Source organism: Amphiprion ocellaris, chromosome 10 (genome assembly GCF_022539595.1).
Source record: "Amphiprion ocellaris isolate individual 3 ecotype Okinawa chromosome 10, ASM2253959v1, whole genome shotgun sequence".
NCBI classification, from domain to species: Eukaryota; Metazoa; Chordata; class Actinopteri; family Pomacentridae; genus Amphiprion; species Amphiprion ocellaris.
Genome location: NC_072775.1, coordinates 17,786,307 through 17,806,811, shown reverse-complemented (window position 1 = coordinate 17,806,811; position 20,505 = coordinate 17,786,307). Strand labels below are relative to the sequence as shown.

General features: G+C 39.9%; 1 protein-coding gene across 13 annotated transcripts in view; it reads right to left on the bottom strand.

Moving 5' to 3' along the window:
* The window catches only part of kmt2cb (lysine (K)-specific methyltransferase 2Cb), a 66,516-nt gene that overhangs the window by 27,554 nt on the left and 18,457 nt on the right, over positions 1-20,505 (bottom strand). For 7 of the 13 annotated variants that reach the window (XM_023272737.3, XM_023272739.3, XM_055014254.1 and 4 more), the window contains exons 8-26: positions 19,425-19,587; positions 19,118-19,289; positions 17,121-17,235; positions 13,211-13,386; positions 12,677-13,050; positions 9,576-9,656; positions 8,709-9,421; positions 7,145-7,267; positions 5,114-5,230; positions 4,661-4,765; positions 3,605-3,709; positions 3,308-3,489; positions 2,697-2,861; positions 2,491-2,597; positions 2,301-2,372; positions 1,954-2,166; positions 969-1,088; positions 558-683; positions 321-454 (exon numbers count right to left, since the gene is read on the bottom strand). In XM_023272737.3, the coding sequence (XP_023128505.2) occupies positions 321-454; positions 558-683; positions 969-1,088; positions 1,954-2,166; positions 2,301-2,372; positions 2,491-2,597; positions 2,697-2,861; positions 3,308-3,489; positions 3,605-3,709; positions 4,661-4,765; positions 5,114-5,230; positions 7,145-7,267; positions 8,709-9,421; positions 9,576-9,656; positions 12,677-13,050; positions 13,211-13,386; positions 17,121-17,235; positions 19,118-19,289; positions 19,425-19,587 (3,363 nt within the window). The remainder of the gene's footprint in view (positions 1-320; positions 455-557; positions 684-968; positions 1,089-1,953; positions 2,167-2,300; positions 2,373-2,490; positions 2,598-2,696; positions 2,862-3,307; positions 3,490-3,604; positions 3,710-4,660; positions 4,766-5,113; positions 5,231-7,144; positions 7,268-8,708; positions 9,422-9,575; positions 9,657-12,676; positions 13,051-13,210; positions 13,387-17,120; positions 17,236-19,117; positions 19,290-19,424; positions 19,588-20,505) is intronic. The other 6 variants (XM_023272738.3, XM_023272745.3, XM_023272749.3 and 3 more) reach the window with 4 other exon arrangements.

Here is a 20,505-nt window from a genome sequence, read left to right as displayed (position 1 = left end):
CAATCAACTGATGAAATGCACCTTATACACTAATGTTTTTTTTTTCCTAATAAATTTGCCTTTTAGAACATGCAATGTTGAAAATATTCTGAATTGGAAAAACTGAGAGAAAAAAGATGAGGTGTTAATAATTTTTGAAGACAGTTATTTAAAGATATTCATGTACAAAATAGAGAAAGAATTCCTGCTGAATGGATATGTAGTGGTTTACACTACAAGATCACATATGCATGTCAAATTACATCCCCATTCTGTTTATACTAGCTGTTACTTTTCTGGTCCTGTCAAACAATAAGCACATGCTATCACAGGTTACAGACCTGCAGGTAGGTGGGAAAAGCCTCCTCAAGCTTGGTCTTCTTCTTTCGATAGCGTTTCTTTATTTTTTCTGGGACTTCTGGACCAGGGGGTGTCTCATCCACAGGAGTATCTGGCAGCGCCTCAGTCCATCCTGCTAAAATCCACCAAAAAACAGCAGAGTAATATATTTTAGCTCTAATATAAAGTTGTTATTAAGAAATAAAACATAAATCATTATTTAATTTTGGTGGACAGACCTTCATCTTTTCCAATGGGATTCTCTGACACAGAGCCAGAAGAATCCTTCCTGCAGAGGGATCGTTTAACCTTGCCTGGACCTTGGCCTGGACGGCTCCTCTGGCGGACCATGAACCCACCAATGCCTTGTTAAAAGAAATTTGAAATTCATTTTCAATAAATACACCCATGAAGAAGACAATTTTCAATACAGCCATGGAGAGGATTTAATCTGAAATATATTGAGTTTTGATTGTATGGTTCTATTAACTGTCCAGTACATTCAGCATTAAGTCTCAGAAACACTAGACAGAGTCCTTTGTACATCAGAGGCCGTGAGATGGCAGTGCTTTGCTACAGCTACAACATCGGGCATGTACTGCACCATTTTACGCTTCAGAGGAGCTGTCTCCTTCAATCAGGTGCCCTACCCGGCCGGTACGGTTTCCTCTTCCTCTTCTTGCCGCCGTCGGCCCCCTTGGAGTCATCTTCTGCTGGCTCTCGCTCCAGGCTTGAGTCAGACTTTGCCTCACAATCTAGGAGCTCCGCCTCTGTAAGAGGAAGAGAGCATTGATGATGAGTGACAGCCCTGCAGTAGGGAGCACCCCAGCCAGGCCCCTCAACACAGTGCTGTGGTCAATTCTATCTGAACTCCACTCACTGGCAGGACATTAGCCTGATTGACTTAAGTTCACTATCTCCATTACTAAGGACCTTCATTTTTGGTGAGACGTTTTTTTCTTTTTTTGAATGTATTCTTGTCTATTTTAACTGTCAGTTACAATATTTTATCAACTCTGACTTGCAGAGAGAATTTCAATACAGGTAAACAGTGGGTATATATTGTTACTACTAATTAGGGGTATACCTGTTCTGAACACCTGGATCATCATGTTTAATTTAAATTAATACACTGTGAAGACCAAAATACCATAAAAACACTAACAACATACCACCCAGAGGATTCAGCTTATCCTATTCCCACTGATAGACAACAACACAAAGTGTACTGTAGTGAGCACATTCACGTTACTCTTTAATGGTTTGTACATGGTATAGATATCCTTCTTGTCATAGTTCTTCCATACTGTGGCTTCAATCTCCATGGATGTTACACGTAAATATACAAAACTCTGTACTGAACCATTGCAGGGAATGCTATATATACTAAATTAGTTTTCATGTCAAGCTAACTGCCAAACACATCTGAATCTGATCAGCTTTATTAATTGTAAGTATGCACTGTGAGACTGTAAAATGTTGAAAACATCAAAACAGAAAAATGCAACGATTAAAGGAGCCTGCTGGAAAAAAAAAACCTATGTAAAAAACACTGAGAGTCCCATCAGATGCAAAAGTGAAGAGTGAATAAACACTCTGAGATGAAAGAAGCAGTTTGTGTAAAAAGACAAGTACCTCTGTTGTCCTCTACGTCTTCATCACGAGAGTGTTCTGAAAGAGGTTCAATAGGGGCCTGAAGCACTGCCACACTGTTCTGGTTGATGATCTTGAGCTTCAGTTTTGGCTTAGGTTTCCTACGCCGTGACGCCGTAGCAGACAAGCTCTGGAGTTGGCAAAGCCCCGACTCTGTCAAACAAACACCATCCTGGGTGTAGGTCCTCGACAGATCTGAAAAGATTGTTAAAAAATTAATATGTGCTCCTACTAAAAACATGTAGTTTTACAAACCAATGTCAAATCACCAACTAACAAGTTGAAAGAAAAATACATTTTTGTGATCTATTTGTTATCAATCAGCTTACCGATTTCTTTAGCCTTTGTGACAATCTGTGTCATAAGCAGAGGCTCAGAGGTGTCTCTGGTCTTTGTCACAACTGCAGCAGCACAAAAAACATTAAAAATCAACAGAAACAGGATCAAACGTCAAAGTTTAGTGTATTGAATCAACAGCAGACACAAAAAACACATTTAGAAGAATCACTGTGCTCCCACCTTTAGTGGTCTTGAAAGTTCGGCACATTGTGCAGTCAAAGCAGCTTTCTGCAGCTTTTTCTACATCTTCTTCTGAATGCAGACTCTGACAGGAGGCATGAAACCATCTGTGGACAGAAGAACAAGTTTAGATAAGAGACAATTATGTTTACAAAATTAGCAGACACTGATCCTCCGGAGGATTGGTTCATAGAAACACTGCACACCTGTCACACTGGCGGCACTGCACAATGATGGTGCCTTCACTGTAGTCCACCAGGCAGACTGGGCATGTTACAAGGCTGGCACAGGGGGCGCACTGAGTGTAATTATTCTGCCAGTCACACCTTAGGCCGGGGGTGGTGGCACCGCACTGGGTACAGGACACACACCTGCAGGAGACAGGGAGGACAGAGGTCATTTAACTCAGGTTACTTCAGAGAGGATAACACAGATTTAATCGTGCTGTACAAATCCTTCCCACTCGCTACTCAGTCCTCATGTTGCAAATATGAAAGTGTTTCCTGTTCGTTCCTGTCCCTGTTCATAACACATTCATTTTTAATGTCTTTGTACAGTTACAAAGAACATATTTTTGTTTGTTTTTTTAACCGAGATGGAGAAGAAAGGATTACAAAGTAAGATATTTATCAATGAAGAACAGATGAAATGAGGTGAAATGTGGTAAACTACCTGAGCTGCTGAGTTTAACAATGAATAACAGATTCAGTAATGTATAGTTGTTTAATGCTGTGTACCTGTACCACAAACTCAATTCTAATTAAAATAATGCTCTATTTTAAGCACATTAGGGTGGGATGATGATAAGGGTCCTCACCACTTGCACTTCCAGCTGTCCTTGGGTACATTCTGCAGCGGAGGGTCCAAGCAATATGTGTGATAGCTGATGTCACAATCATCACACAGCAGCAAGCGGCCAGGATCTGTGGCCTGACCACAGGCCTCACACACTGTACACTCCAGACAGCGCCAGCCTTTACTTAGCACCACCTTGGTGATCTGGGGGAGATAATGAGGCAATAGTTGTATGTAGTTAAGTTTGTTTCTACAATTATGTGAGTGTTTGCAAGAAGCCCATTTGTAGTGTATAAACTCAATAACAAACATCCTGTACCTTTATACCGACACAGAATGGATGATAGCATTGGCCACACTGAGCACAGGCCAAAAGACGTCCCTCTGCCCCAAGACCAAAACTCCCACACACCACACACATGTCCTGAAAGGAAAACAGCCATCATGAGTTACTCCATTTTGCCAAGTGGTCCAGTTGAGACACTGAAATTCGAAAGTTTTAGTTAGAAAATCCCCTACACAACCCCACTAACTGTACCAGTTAATTACTGTGCGGAAAAACAAAGAAAGCAGTCAGCTAGCCTGTTGCAGGACGGAAAAGTCTAACCACTGTAGAAAGTCCTTGCTTAGTTTACTTATCACCACCCAATCACAAGGGCATCACATTCAGACTTTTCCACAAGCACTCTTAATACCAATTTTTATTTACAATATGCTGTTGCATGCTGTCTGGAATACGAGAGAAAAAATGCTTTCTTTAACCTCAGTCTGCTTGGTCAATAAGAACAGTACATTTGTCATACATCGCTTAACAGATGTGTATAAATTGCATCTGACAAGACCCTTGAACATACTGACTTTTAAAGACCTTTTCAACAAAGATGACTGAGTGAGCTCTTTTCAGTTGACAGACAGAAAAGTCATAACAGATGCCTTGAAAAGTAGCATCTCCATGGTATTGATTAATAGCTTTGTGTCAATAATTATTCTCCGAAAAACAGGATTTCAAATCCATACTTACTATCACACCTGGCAAACATCATAGTTTCTGACATCTCTAAAATCTTGAATATTTGGCAGAAGCCAGAGGTCGGAAATTACTTTTTGTTTCAGCACAGAGACAGGACTTTTGGATAAGAAAGTAAGAAACAATCAAATTTCAATATGATCATGTGCAGTCATATAATTGACTGAAATTCCTGCAGGCAGTTGGCAGTATCTCCACAGGAATTAATGATCTCCGGTGGGAGAAATCTTTAAACACAGATTTAATATCAGGCAGTCAAAGTATACAGATAATTTCACAGAATAGGATTCAGAAATATGTTAGAAGACTCAGGCTAATGAAGCAAAAAACCAACAACATATAAAACACCTGTTTTAGTGTGAAACTGTCATTGCTGGAGAATATGACCACTGTGTTATGCATTGCATTCTCCTCCTCCTCCTTGATTGGATAGGGTGTTTCTATTGTGGTGATCTGCATGTCAGGAGAAAAAGACACAAAATTAACAAACATTGAAAGTGTAGAAGCATAGGCCATATGACTTTTTTATGTTAATGTTTCTATTTTTTGTGAGAAGAGTTTAGTTTGAGTAACTAGGACACACACTATAGTGAATTACTTAATGTTAACTATTACTATTTATTAATAAGTGCTGAGTAATTTTTCATTTTTGAGGAATTGACCCTCAAGAAATGTACAACCATTAGCATAAAATGAAACTAGTATAAACATCAATGCCGCCAGCAGGAGAGAAAACAAACCCACAATGATTTGCATGTAGTGCAAAAGACACAGAGATGTGATTTGGCTGACAGTACATACCCCAGGATTGATGCAGGGACTCACTCCATTCTTCCCTCTGGCCCTGCCACGCCCAGCTCTACCTGACAGACCAGCCCCTCTGGGCCTCCTCCTCCCAGGGAAGCCTGAGCCTCGACCCTGCAGACAAAACATAAAAATCAGAATAGACAATGACCACTACCCATCTGATAAAGTAAAACGAGTAGATATAAGCCCCAATTATTCATAGATTTAGTTCTCTCTCAAGCATGGAGTTCTATATGTTATTCTCACATCCCCAGAATGTGCTTTTCAAAGTTTCAGCTTAAAATACTGCACAAATAGTTCATTCCACCATGACTGTATGCCCCTGGTTTTAGCTCTGTCCCAAACAGGCTGTTCCAATGCCTGTAGCTTTAAATGCAAATGAGCTTCTGCTGCCCACGCCCCTTTCCGAAAGAGGGCTGTGCTTTTTCTACCCTGTGAAAATGCAGCAGGAGAACCAACATGATTATTAACAAAAACACAAGAATCACAATTTTACCCAAAAGAAGGAGAGACTCGGAGGGGGTGTAGCTAAATGTTTACAAGCTGACAGTCTAGTAAAACTTTTTTACAGTTAGGTGATGGATATTGCTACGACTGACAGTGTGTAGTTTGGTGGCTAACACAAACTTAGGTTTCTCTGTCTGGATCTGAGAGCCGTGCTTATCCCCTTATAATGTCCTATGGGTCGGTAAGCATGAAAGGCTTATTCAGACACTGTCTTTTTGATCGATGAACAAAGAAAAAAAATGAGGGGTTGGTCTTTTCTCATATATGGTGGGTCTCTAGACACACTGTCGATGTGCAGTTATGTTCAAGAAAGAATAAAAATAAGGATTTTGCATAATATATCCTTCTTTAAAGGTATTACAGTGGAGAACACTCCACTCACTCGCACTTTAATTCTGCATATCTTTTTCGCTGTCCAGACAACATGACAGGAAGAGTCCTGCAAATGCTGTTCTAGAAAGGCAATACCATGCTGTAGTGGTGTTTGTATAACTGTAAGCTGCTGCTGCAAATACAGCCTACATAGTGGTTTTTTTTAATACATTCTGCGAGAACTGCTTAGCATTGGTAGGATTTAAAAAGAAACTGAAATTGTAAAACAATTTTTTTTTTAAGAAATCTCTACATCTTGAACATCATTTAATTGCTCAGCAAATAGAAAATAAACATCAATCAACCTGGTTCTTGACATTTTGATAATTAACAGAAGTTTGAGAGGTGCACTTCAATTTCTGCAAGACCGCCAGCAAGTAGAAAGTTAAAAAAAAAAAAGCATCTGAGTGGTTGTTCTAGCAATGCCAGTTCCACTGTGCCTTTGGCACATTTCTGACAGGAGGCCTCTGCCTAACCATGACTGTCACACTTACGTCTAACTGAAACTTCCAGCATCTACCTCAAAATCCCTTAACATTTACCTCAAATTTGGTCCTGAACCCAAACCGAGGCTGCTCCCATCCAATGTGCCTCTTGACAGACACACTGTACACTGGTGTATAACCTGGACCTCTACAACCAAGTACAAATTAACCCTCACCCAGCTTTGGTAGGAGTAATGACTGTTACCATGGCAACAAACTGCCATCGACTTTTCACTAATACAAAATCAGAGAGGAAAAATTTACGTGATAAATAAATATATGTACTTAAACAGGTTTGAATAAGACAAAGAGAACACAGCACTGCACGGCAAAGAAGAAACGAAAATTATCATTGGACACGAAAAATTATTACTAAATATTCGTGTAGACTCTGAAAGGTGTTACTACACCATCCCATACTCAGTGAAATTCCTTTGTCAATGTAGCCATATATTTCAGTGTGACTCCATAAAGTCATTTGCTTAGTCATTGGTTTCCGACTCCTCCTCTCACTGTATGGTGGTGGTAATTGTTAGTGTTGGCTGCAATATATATCAGTGACATTCAGGAACACTCAGGGAGTGTGCGTCACTATCGCAAACAAAGGGCTAACAGAGGGAAGCTGCTGCCCCTGTTGTCTCTGGTGAGCCACAGTATTTACCACACGGATGCTCCAGCCGGGGCTGCCAGAGGACTGCCTGGTCTTTGGGACATCCCACCCTTCTGGCTGGTCTGGTGACCAGGACAAGGGTGAGCTCACACTGCTATGGGGGCTCCATGCACCCTAAGGTAAGGAGGGGTGGGTGAGAGAGTGAGAGAGAGGGAGGGAGGAGGGCGACAAAATGCAGCAACTTAAAAACAAAGCCAGCGAAGAAACAAAACATACAAAGAAAGATGTTAGAGAAATGTAGTGAGCTTGTAATGTAGCCATTTGGGAACTTATCAGTGCACACCCATCGATGCAGAGGTAAAAGACAGCATCAGATATGCCAAAATATGGACAGGTTAGGTTATTAGATTACATTCTGTGTTAAAGCCAATCCTTTCATGCAAAAGAAGCATGTTCCAAAGAGACTACAAACACAACTGCAGAGCAGAAATGTGTTAGTTGCATTTCAAGCAGTAGAATTTGCCAGGGTATCATGGTACCATACAGCAGAAAAAGAGGCCCTGCTACCTCTCGCCATGACAACTGTGTATGTTTGGCATATTGACAAAACAAGAAGAATTGCGTCAGTATGGCAGCACATGAGCGCATCACACAGAAACATGCTGGACTAAAGAGAGGCAACATTCAGATTTTTGAAATAGATTTCCCCAGGCCTTGTGTAACAAATTAGTTTGAGTCATATAATATTTATTTAAGAGATGGGCTTTATATGAAAAAAACATTTGCAAACTGAATTAGTCTACCCTCACCAGCATCATTCATAATATATTATAGCCATGGGTGTGATTCAATTCCCAGTATTATTTTCTGAGAGAACTTACATTCTATGTCTGTGATAGTCTCTAGACAATGAGACAGCAGTATTAGGAGATTAAATGTTTTGTTGTAGTCACAAGTGACCCACTGCAGTTGATGGTGTAATATGTGACAACTAGGATGTGGTATTGGTAATGGTCAATGTAAGTTGTGACTTGATGAATGCTCATCCTCAATAGGACAATGGGATGACGCATGTTTGTAACACTGACATGAGATGAACAGAAAGACTGATGACAATGCTGAAGGTGGAATATAGCGAGGACTGTCAGTAATAGGTGTTTCAGCTATAAAAAAACAAAATATCCACAGGAATTAATTAACACTCATCTATGTTCTGCATAACGCTGTGAATAACTCAGTCACGTGGTGTACAAACATGTGAAAGGAGAACAGGGAGTGGAGAGAGAACATCATTCACCATGCTGTCCTCCTGCTATGCTTGCCTACCGTACTGCAAGGTATAACGTGACTGAGAAATGACTTAAAACATAATTGAAAAACATCTCAAACCATAGGAGCTGCTTCAACCGTCTCAAAAAAAGAAAAAAAACTAAACCAATTTCATAGAGCACACAGCACACACACATTTAGAAGGACACAAGGTACTAGCACCAATTATAAACCTAGACTGCTTTGGTCTGTTACTTGGGGCTGGGCCAGTGAATAACGCAGAACGAGCCAGACAGTGGTGCGAAACCTGTCAATGAACCTTGTGACATGATTTTCAGACTCCTACCTGTTTAACCCGTGGCCTCCCAGGAGAAAATTTCCTCTTGGTGATGGCTGGCTTTCCCATCCCAATCTTGGGGGTGAACGGTATAAGGGTGGTGGTGGGTATTACACTGCTGTGGTCACTCAGTGAAGGTAGGATCTGGGTCAGGGGAGGTTCTCTGGGGGAAGTCCCTCGGGCCAGAGGGGAGGAGTGGGAAGGAGAAGAAACCATTTCAGCTAATCTTTCCACTGATGTTTTGAGGGGTTTCTCCTCTGAAGACAAGGTGGGAAATGACAGATTAGGCTTGCACTCCAGTGTAGTGTCCATATCCTCTGCTGAACTAGAGGCTGACGGCTTAACAGTCTCCTCCAGGTTTCTGTGAAAAATACTCTCCTTGTTTAGTTCTTTTGGAGGAGTTTTCATGAAAGAAGCCCTCACTACATCCATACTTGAAGGTTGGGGTAGTGAGACTTCCATTGGTTGGTCCGTGAAGTGTACTGATGCAGTACTTGGTTCTTTGGTGGTTGAGATGATGGCCTTAAAATCCTTTGTGCTGGGGTTGACCATGCCCTGCTCCGGGCAGGCCTCTGTATTTGCTGGTTTGATTTGTAATGTGGTATCCTGTGTCTGTAGTGCCTCCATTGAGTGTTGGGCTGGAAAAGACTCCTGGCTTGGAGTTGCTGAAGATTCGGGACTTTCTATAGATGTGAGCTGGGCTCTTGCTGCTGGTTTTGTTTCTGTAGTAGGAAATACACATTGGTCACTGAACGTAAATAAACCATTACACTTAACACAAACTTTACAAAAGCAATCACTCCGTTGTTATTAATGTAAATCAATGTGAAAATGTAAAAGTACATAAATAAATAGGCTATATCTACATACACATACCTGGTTTGAGTTCTGCTGGAATTTTATGGACAGATGGTTCAGTAACTTGCCTCTCGATAATGTCTGCTCCCACCAAGGCTTCTAAAACAGAGATTCATTGACAAAAATTATTTATACAAATATAATTTGGAGACTGGATATTTGTTCATAAATAGCAAGAACTAAGACTCTGGAGAGATTATGAACCAATGAAGTTAAAGCGATAAGGCAATAAAGAAAATAATCTATGAGAAATGTTGGATGATCATACAATGGTGTAGAGCCCTAACTTATGAATACAAATGTGAATGTCCTCTATCAGGAAATCCACTGCGGACAGGAGTGACAGACGTGCCATTACAAAAATGAGGCTTTTGAGTAATAAGAAGTCAGAGCGCATAAAGCAAAAAAACTTTTATCATAGACTACATTTTGGTATTAATCTTGTGTCTCCTCCCCACTATCATTCTTTTTGGATTTGTAATGTGTCTTCCCTCTCCATTTGGTTTTGTATCAAAGACATCAATGCATTTGACTAGTCTGGTATGAATAGAACTACTCATTCCTGGCTATCAGGAATCCACACATCGAGCCAATATTCTGCCAGACAGCGTCTGACAGTACAGATAGCCTAGTCTTAAGGAGGCACCCACCATTTCAACCCACAAGTTCCCATGTCACACTGATCCTGACACACACATGCACCTGCTCCGCATCTCTGCCAGGGAAGGGAGTAACCATGACAACCAACATCCCAGGGTCTGTGTGCTCTGGGCTCATGACTGTGCAGCTTGCAGGTGCTCATCCGGTGCTGATGCCAGAAAGTCAATTAGGGAGATGGGCCTCTAACCATCTCCAGCCATCAGCTATTGACCAAGCTGAACACGGAATCACATTCATATTAACGCCCTGCTTCCTATATCTCCTACAGTGAATGAGGTGATGGTTTGGATAAACACGCGGCTTTGATTAATGTATCAAAGGCCAAAAGTCAGGATGGACCTGCATTCACAGAGTAGATCTAACAGCACCTGTCCAGTGAAGACACTGTAAGCCTGTTATTCGAGCATGAGTATTGGTGAATGCAGGCGATGAACAGCTCTGGGTAAAAACTTCTATTGCATGTATGAGTGGTTGGCAAAATAGTCATGATCTCACATAACAAAGCTACAGAAAAAAACAAAACAGGGGCAAATATTTAAGTGCCTTTAAGTACATAGTTTCTCCTATAAATATCTATTTAAGGCAGGACTATCAACCCCAAAAAAAATAAAAAATCTAATTTTTACCCATAAAATGCACCTTTAAGAGGCTTAAACCCAAAACCCTAAAAGCTGTTTTCCAGGGGCAAAAAGTTTTATGACACATGCAGCAAGGATCAGGTAAAGCGGGTATCTATCTTATTTTGAGATGTTTATCAAATGTCCAAAGCGCCTCTTAAATAAATACACAAATTACAGGTAAACTACACTTGTGTTAAAGACCACAGTGGAGACGGCAATGCCTTGCCTGTTAATCCAACGACAAAACAGCACATGACCACGAAAAAAGATGGGAGTACATGCGTATAGTGAGCAGAGCAGGCCAACAAGATAGGTGAGCAGTAATGAATGAGCCAGTGTAGCTCTAAGGCAGGTTAGCAGACAGGGGATTTATGATATCATCACCATCATGCTACTCCAATCTATTCTCTCTTTTCAGTGCAGTCTGCCGCCGAGACAAGAGTGAGCAGCATAGCTACTGGCATTCCTAGCTCACAGGAATATTTTCCTGATATTGCGCTATAGTGCTGGCAGACCTCATATGGACCAGAGATGAACTTTCAGCTTCAAGCAAGCATATTCTGCATCGTGTAACTCAGATTGTTGATACAACTTGCATCACAATGAATAATAGAAGCGCTGTGACCAGCACACAACAGACAAATGTTGTGAAGGATGGGGTTTATTATATTAATGGTGCTTCTGCTTCTGACTGTCCTCAAAAAGCTTTTGTCCAGTTTAAGTCTAAAGTCTCTGAGATCAGGTTGAGCCCCAAATCTCCATAACTCACTGTGTTTCCTGAATTCAAACCATTTTTTTTCTAAAAATGATTTGAGTTAAGGAAACACAGTTAAAATTCCTTTAAATAACACAGATCATCTGTTCAGTGAAAGGTGTTTAAATCCAAAGGCCTGAAGTCACAGTTTGAATCCAGTAAAAGTTACTATATGGCTGCCTCAGGTAGTTCTTTTTAATTTAGTATAGATGCTCCTGGCAGCCATAAAGTGATAAGATGGCAAATAAGGCAAGATAACATTACTTTGTTTCTGCATGTTTTCGGACTGCCTATCAATCTCCCTTGGTTAGGCATGATTATTGAACTTGGCCAAATGGCATAAGATAAGCCATAAGTTACCTACGAGTTTATTTATTTGCGACTTCAATGTAAGCAGCTACACTGAGTGCCCATCTCTGCCTTGAATTACACTATGTATTTCAACTTCATTATGCACTTAAGCTGTATTAAAATATAAGTGCTCTAAAGTAAAACAGATGATCAATTGTTCTTTCACACTGACAGGCAGCACCTACCATCTTCCCACCATTCAGGATGGAAAAACAGTGTTTTAAAGTTTCATAACACAGAATTACAGAGACAATAGAGTTGCTTTATTCTGCTACGAGTAGAACATCATTTGGTTATAAGGAATCCTCAGAAAATCTTCTAAATAAAAGAGGGAGTGCTTCTTTCTTGTCTTAGTCCAGACAGCTCTCCTCCTAATTCTTTCATCTGCAACAACTGTGACTTTCAAAACTTCATCAGTGCTAACATAAAAGCCCAAATTGGTGTTGCACAGCCAAAACTTTCAATTGCTTCTGCATGGCTAGAGTCTGAGTCAATGGACCTTGAACGACAAAGACCGTCTTTCATTTTCAGTAATATAACCTGGTGGCCGGTGTACAATGTGTGCATGATTTTGTAGACTCAAAATAGTTGCATTCCTTGGCTTGTTCTTGCAATAACAAGATATGATGAATATGCTGATAAAACAGATTAGATTGTCAGGAGGGACACTTCGGCATGGATAGAAATAAAGACTACAAGATTAAAAAAAAAAAAAGAATCTAATCTAATCTAACCTTTTTGGAATAAACTCTCACCAGGCTTCTGGTCTGACGTGGCCAGCTTCTCCTCCTGGACGGTAGCCTGAACAGGCTCTGAATCCGAGTGCAATGGAACAGCAAGTAATTCCGGTTTGGGGTCATTGTGCATTTCAGGAGGCAGCTGAGTGCCAGGTTCTAGGTCTGTGTGCTTTTGAGCCAGCTGTAGGCCAGTCTCAGAGTTTGTGTGCATGGAGGCTGGCTGAGGGCTGAGCTCTGGGCCGGTGTCCATATCCTCTGCCTGTAGCGCCTGCTCTGCAGCAGGAGACCTGCAGTTGGAACAAACATAGTCCTCTCTGGGGTGGATTTCTGTTTGGCCTGAGTTCTGACGTTCGCACTCCAGGTGTAGCCATCTGAAAGGAGTGCAAAGGAATTTAAGAGATTGATCGACTAAATTTGACATATTTATTACTGTGGTTTTCTTAGTGTTTCCACGGTGACATGGAGGAGTATTAGTTTGCACACAAATAAAATACGGGAAAAAGCCAGAGCTTTGCATCATAAGTTCCTTACCTCTTACAAGTGTGGCAGAATAGTAAGTCTTTGTGATGCTCAGGGTCCAGGATGGAGGCACACATAGGACAGCACAGAGCAGGGTCCTGGTTTTGGACACAGTTCTCACACAGCAGGCTGGTGTGGTGCCATTGCCCACTGGTTCGTGTTCCACATTGGATGCATACTCTGCAGTTCTGAGGAGAAAAGTAACGTGACATCCAAAGCCATTAAATTCCAATGCAGCACAAATACAGCATTTCTGCTACACAGATTTGGCACTTTAGCCATGGAATGGGAAACAAGCTGGAACCTGTCCAGATCCACAGTGAGTGTGTGTATATTCAAGACCATGACACTTTTCCAACAAAATATGAGACAGAACTGGAGAACAGGACCAAAAAACAACAAATATTTAAAATTAGTTGTTTACACGCAATATTTTTAAATTTTTATAAGTGAACATTAAGACCTTTGAAATGATTTTTGAGGATAAAAAGAAGAGAGCTTTTAAAACGTTGCCATCAAAATATTCAGGTTCTGGCTGCAAAACTGTATGATGCCGCGACATACCGCCAACTGGTGTTACAAATGGCCAAGAATTGGAATCTAAGCAGGCTGCCAATTATCAAAACATTGAGGACATCTAAGCATTTTTTCCTACTGCATCTCAAACATTTTGGATCAGTTTTAAATGGACAAGAATCAGCTATATTTTCTCTATCTTTTGTTTTGCAGCTATGCGAGTTGACAAAAATCCTACTGGCTTTTTAAAAAAATAAATCACCGGAAGTGATTTGAGTCATAAAACCAGAAAGTGTAGGGGTATTCCTGCATAGAAGAATTTTTGGCATCCCTAAAAGATTTTAGACACCCACCCAAAGAGATAACACTAAAGTCACCCACGACAAAATGATAACAATTGATGATATATTTATTTTTAACTACTTGAGGTTTCATTCACTCAAGTGAAGTGCATATTTTTGTTCATCAAATTTTTTTTATATATATATATATATATATATATATATATATATACATACATACATACATACATACATACATACATACATACATACATACATACATACATACATACATACATACATACATACATACATACATACATACATATATATACATACTTACCTATATTAGTGGTGGGACGAGATTAAAAAATCAATCTAATTAATTACAGGCTTTGTAATCATTAATCGGAATTGCAGTTTTGTCAAACAGCAATATTTGACACAATAAGTGAAGTTTTTCCATTCAAATAAAATTGTGGTTGACAGTTGAATCAATGAATAGACATATACGTGTTTATAATTAAAATGTATTTAAAAAAAGGAAAATGGGACATACAGAAAAAAGTGATTTTGATGACTTAAAGCCTGAATTTAGTTGTTTTTTCCACTGTATGGCACATAAAATCAGCATAAGTAGTTCAAGGAGCTTCAGAAAGTTGAAAATCCAGAGATTCATTCTGTTTTCATCTTTTCTGGGTCTGATAAATGGTGGAATTTTGATGGTTCTTTTTATAGGAATATCAATTTTTATTTATGTATTTTTTTTATAAACAAAAACTTTATAATTGAGTTATAAAAGAAATATTTTTGTTGTTTAGGTTATTCCTCCTCCAAGGAGGCAGAGCCGCGACGGAGTAAAAACTTCAACCACAAAAATGTTTCATTTCTATTTATCTGCATTTTTCATCTGTCTGCTACATTCACAGATTACTGCAAATCTAAGTGCAATTATACCGATTTTGTTCAACATTTTAAGACTTTCTATAAACACAAGCACTGTCTAGAAAAGTGGTCTATTATGGGATGGCTACACTGTTAGCCGTTAGCATGACTCGTAGCTAACGTTAGCTCTGGTGCTAACAGCAACATGTTTTACACTGAGGTGATACCGTCGGCTTGAAGTGACGCAGTGATCAGAAAACTCTTTTTTTGTACAATTTGCACACAACCAGGCTTTTATCCAAGCTGCCATCAGGAAGATTTTTAAAAGAAAACTTTCTGCCCAACAAGCTCAATCTCGTCTTCCTTCACTGTTCACCAGTGCCTGACTTCACTCAGTGCTTCCTGTGCTTCTTCCTCATGGCTATAAACAGAATTTAGATTCATTACCGCCACCTACTGGGCTGGAGTGTTCATCAGCGTTACCGGTGTGCCAGAAATGAGAGAACTGAGGAGGGTGCAAGTAATTGCGTTATTAGTGTTAACGCGTTATTCCCAGCTGTAATTAATTAATCGAAATTAACGCATTAAAGTCCCAGCCCTAATATATATATATATATATATATATATATATATATATATATATATATATATATATATATATATATATATATATATATATATATATATATATATATATATATATATATATATACACACACACAAATCATGCTGTCATGTCACCCACCAAAGGCTTATTCTCAGCCAGGAAAAACCCTGAATTGACACGAGCAAATAAATAGTTGTCAGTAATTTTGATGCAGTATCAACACTGACAGCATGTACCAGCTAGCAGAGCTGAAGTCGTTTGGCTTCTATTTCTGTAGCATGCCGCTTAAGTGCCGTTGTTCACTTAAATCAGAGTTGAAGTTTTTGCTTATGATGGGAAGGAAGAGCCACAACTGTACAGACACCTCTTTTCCACATAAACATCACAAGTCACTAGGGCTAGACCCGAATATCCGAATATCCGGTCCCGACGGTTGTATCTGGATATTAATTTTGAGATCCGAATATTCGGATATATGTATATATGTTATCTTACTCGGCTATCAGCCATAGTTATTTATTTTTTAAGTTCTGGACTAAATGTACTCTGAGCGGCTGTATTATGAACACAAAAATTTGCAAAAATTGAAAATAAAATAATGAATGGATTGTTGTTAGATTCTAAAGAAATCACACTAGGATGTGGTTAAAAAAAACATGTTAAACAAATAATATTTTACCTTCAGTAAACTTAGGATGGTCACAAAAAAAAGATCCGACATGGTGACGGTTGTTTTCAATTTTTCTCCTTACTTTCCACAAGACATAGTGAGAACACTTGCTTATAAAAGTAACAATATTACTTATATTTAAAGTGTACCACTTGCCGCAACTTAGAAATACAGTGACTTTGCAATTAGGTGGATTAACTATCCACTCAGCTTGAATACGCTTTAACTGCATCACAGTCTGCCATCATAGTGCCCATTTAGATATAAAGACAACATCAGAGGTACATTACAGAGCATTGAAACTGAAACAATGACTCATTTTTCATTGATGTCTACATCAGAAAGAAGACAACACTCAGAAAAAAAAACTACCAATGTGAGTGAGGATGGGAGCTGCAGGCAGGTGCTCAAGACAAGTTAGTGACAAGGATGTGGTGGGTCGCATTACTCCTGTTCTGAGTCAAACACAGAAGCCAGTGTGAAGACCTTTCATCACCTGCTGCCTCAATTGCCATGACCTACTCGGCCCACTGCAAAAAACTAGGTGGTCTGGTAACAGCCAGCTGAGTGACTGGCATGACATTTGTGCGTGTACACACAAGTACATGTTACGTTATCTTACAGCACTGGGGCTGCACCAAAGCCTGCAAAAGATTAGCCGGTGTGAGTCATTTCTTAACCACAAAAAAGCGCAAATACAAACCACGAAAAAGTCATATTCTCATGGGTGGTAGACATTTTACTCTGTGCCAGAGCCAAGATTCATATCTTGAATATTTTTCCATTTAATATTGCAGTGCACACATGGGGGAATTTTGTGATTGTGCCTCATGGAAAAAAATCTGGGCATCATGCACATACTTTTAACGGCCAGAATAATTTTTAAGTACCTTAAATTATTATTATTATTATTATTATCATTAATTAATAATAACTTGTGGTATTTTATGAGATCTTTCCTACCTTACATCTCCATCCATTGGTGGGAAGAGTGTCTATAGCAGGTTGCAGACAGAAGGTATGGTAGCCTTTGTCACACATGTCACACACCAGCATTTTAGTGTCCTCTCCTGGGTTCCTACAAAGACAAGAGAGGTTATACGAAACAGGACAGCACAGGGCCTTGATATTCCCTGCATAAAGTGCACAAGTTATGGAGGAGTGAATTTACAGTAGTTACATGGGTGATCATCTCTCATTTTATCTTTAGATAGTCCCAATTCTTAAATATCATATATATGTTCACAAAAAGTAACACCACAATAAGAAGAGGGATTTTTGCAACAGATGGTATGACCTGCACAGAGCCCTGATGTCAACATCACAGAGTCAGTCTGGGATGACATGAAGAGACTGAAGATACTGAGCCGGCCTAAATTCACTGAATTACTGTAGCAAGTCCTCAAAGATGTTTGGAACAACCGACCTGCCAAGTGCCTTGAAAAATTGTATGCAAATATACTTGGGAGAACTGGTAAAGGCAATTCCACATACAGAGACTTGTTTGTCTAAGTCATGATTTGCTCTACAATTGGAGAACTAGAACGATCGTCTACAGTGCTCTATTTTTCCTCTCAATCACATTGTATTACTACGACAACTAGAAATAGCCTCATCTCTAAAAATACAGATAGTGTTGACAAACACTCCAATGACATTTGAATATAATATATAATATATATATAATATAGCGCCTGTAGCTCTGTTTCTTGATCCACTTATTAATGTAAAACTGGTAAGATATCCCTGTTACAGCCTGGTTAAAATCCCACTTTTAGATTTGTGAAAGAGCATACTAACATTGCAATGTTGTGAATCCGGTTCATTTTCATGCATTATAGATTCAGAGTTGTAAATCAATTCACTTTCATTGGTTTGCTCCATTTCAGAATTGATTTTATTTAACTGTTATCATCAACCTGACATGGTGCATTCAAAAGCTCACAGTTTAATATGGCATTCAGAGTGTTTCAGCCTAGACACATTTAGACTGGGATTCTAACTTCATCTGGTATTTGAAAAAAGCTCCAGCTGCAGACTCGCATAGAAACCTCCGCAAATCAAAAGAATGTCAAAATTGGTATCCAGGCTTTTTTTTTTTTTTTTTTTTTAAAGACATGGAAGTTTTTCTCAGAATTTCTAGGATTTTTCCAGGTCTGTAAAATAAGTCGCAGAAGTTACAGATTCTTCTAGGATCCTTTGTCTAACTTAAGGTCAGGAAACAGTATGTAAGCAATAAAACAAGTGCTTGTTTGTGCAGAACAGTAGCTGCATAGTAGCATGTAGCTGCGAAACATGGTGTGTAGAGTCAGTACATCTCTAATTGTGGGGTTGGAAAGACTAAAGAACTGGTTGAAAAATAATTACCTTTTCCTGGCAAACATTAAATATATTGAAATTATTTAAACATTTTGAAATGCAGATGAGTTATGTAAGACATAACATATACCGATATCATATCCACAATCAAAAACGATGCTATGCACAGACAATGTTTCAGGAGTTTATCTTGACTAGTTTGAACAATTCTAAGGAATCACTCAGGTTGGAAGTAGTCCTGATTCCAATCCCTTCCATTCCACTTTACAAAAATATATCACAAACCCACTTTTGTTCTTGCAAAACACCATATGTAGTAACAAGATAGCACTGGGGTTTGCATGAAAATACAGAATTTAAAGCTCAATGGGCAGTGGTCACCTAAGGCAAACAAGCCTGGTTGCTTACAGAGCTTCTGTGCTGTTTAAATAAGGTCAGAGGTTACAAGACTAAGCTTCTGGGTACAACATCCAGTTAGCTCCTTGCAAACCACAGAGGTAAACAAACTAGCAGTGAGTATGATGCCTGGTAGCTATATAGAAATTAAGTAGGAAGGAAAGTGATAGAAAAACAAGAGTAGAAAAAAACATTTAGTATGAGGTACAGAGGTATGGTTTTAGGAGAATAAGAAAGTGACTCACTTGCACGTCTGGCAGATTTTGCACTCGGGGCACTGCCAACCTGCCCTCCGTAGAGGGGTCACAGCCATGTCCAGGCAAATCCCATGGTAATGTAGACCACAACTGGTGCAGAACAGCTGGTCCAGTAGATCCCCTGGGCTATCGCAAAGTGCGCAATTTACATCTCCTACAACTATGGGAAATAAAAAGGAAAAGAAGGAAGATAAATATATTTCACAAAATACAATAGATATAGTGTGATTTAGTCAAATTTCTCATTTAACGTCGTAAATTATTTTGCTGCAGCTGTTAAACAAACTCTACTTACATTTGTGAATGGCCAATTCAATGTGTTCTGGGCAGAGGAGTGAGAGACTCCTGATATCCTGAAAGGTCCCAGCTGCCCCCGCACAGGGGTAATGGTAGAGTTGAGCACATCCTTCAGCACAGCACTTAATGGATGCTCCAAGGCGCTTACAGTATGCACAGTGCTGCAGAAAGAAAGAGACATCTCAAAATAAGTTTAAAATGTTCTTTGTGGGCTGCACAGTTGCTCGGTGGTTAGCACCATCGCCTTGCAGCTAGAAGATCCCCGGTTCATGTCCAGGCCTGGGATCTTTCTGCATGGAGTTTGCATGTTTTCCCTGTACATGTGTGGGTTTTCTCTGGGTTCTCAAGGTTCCTCCCACAGTCCAAAAACATGCTCAGGTTAATTGGTTATTCTAAATTGCCTATAGGCGTGAATGTGAGACTGCTCATTTGTCTGTATATGTAGCCCTGTGATAGACCGTTGACCTGTCCAGGGTGTCCTCTGCCTTCGCCCTAAGTCAGCTGGGTAGACTCCAGCTCCTCTGAGACCCGAATGACGATTAAGCGGTATGTAGATGATGGATAGATGGATGTTCTTTGTCTGCAACTAAAATTAATAAATTCCTTCAACACCAGCAGAAATAAACTACAAATCACATCCATAAATGGCTGACTTAGCTTATATAAAGACAGTCCTTTATCCTGTAACGTCTCTTTGGAAAAATATTCATCTGAGGTCTCAGCTCAGGATTAAGCCCCTGTTTAAACCCCTAGTTTAGGCTCACCTCCAGATGATCACACTGGCAGAACCTCATCCAGTTCTCATTTCGCTCAGCTCCATGAGTGTGTGCTAATAGCCACTCTGGAGACCAAGTGGCAGACTTGCTGATGGGCTGCACGACCAATGGGTTGCAAACACAATCAGTGAGCTATGAGCTGTGCCACTGCAACCACTAGCAGCCAAGCTGCCATGAGAGCTCAGCCCTGTTGAGTGGCATGACCTTTTCCATTTCACAGCTGAGGGATCCACACTGCCGGGCCGACCTTTATCAGCCAGTCTGATCCATCAGCTTTGCTATGTCTCACTGAAGCAGTCCCTC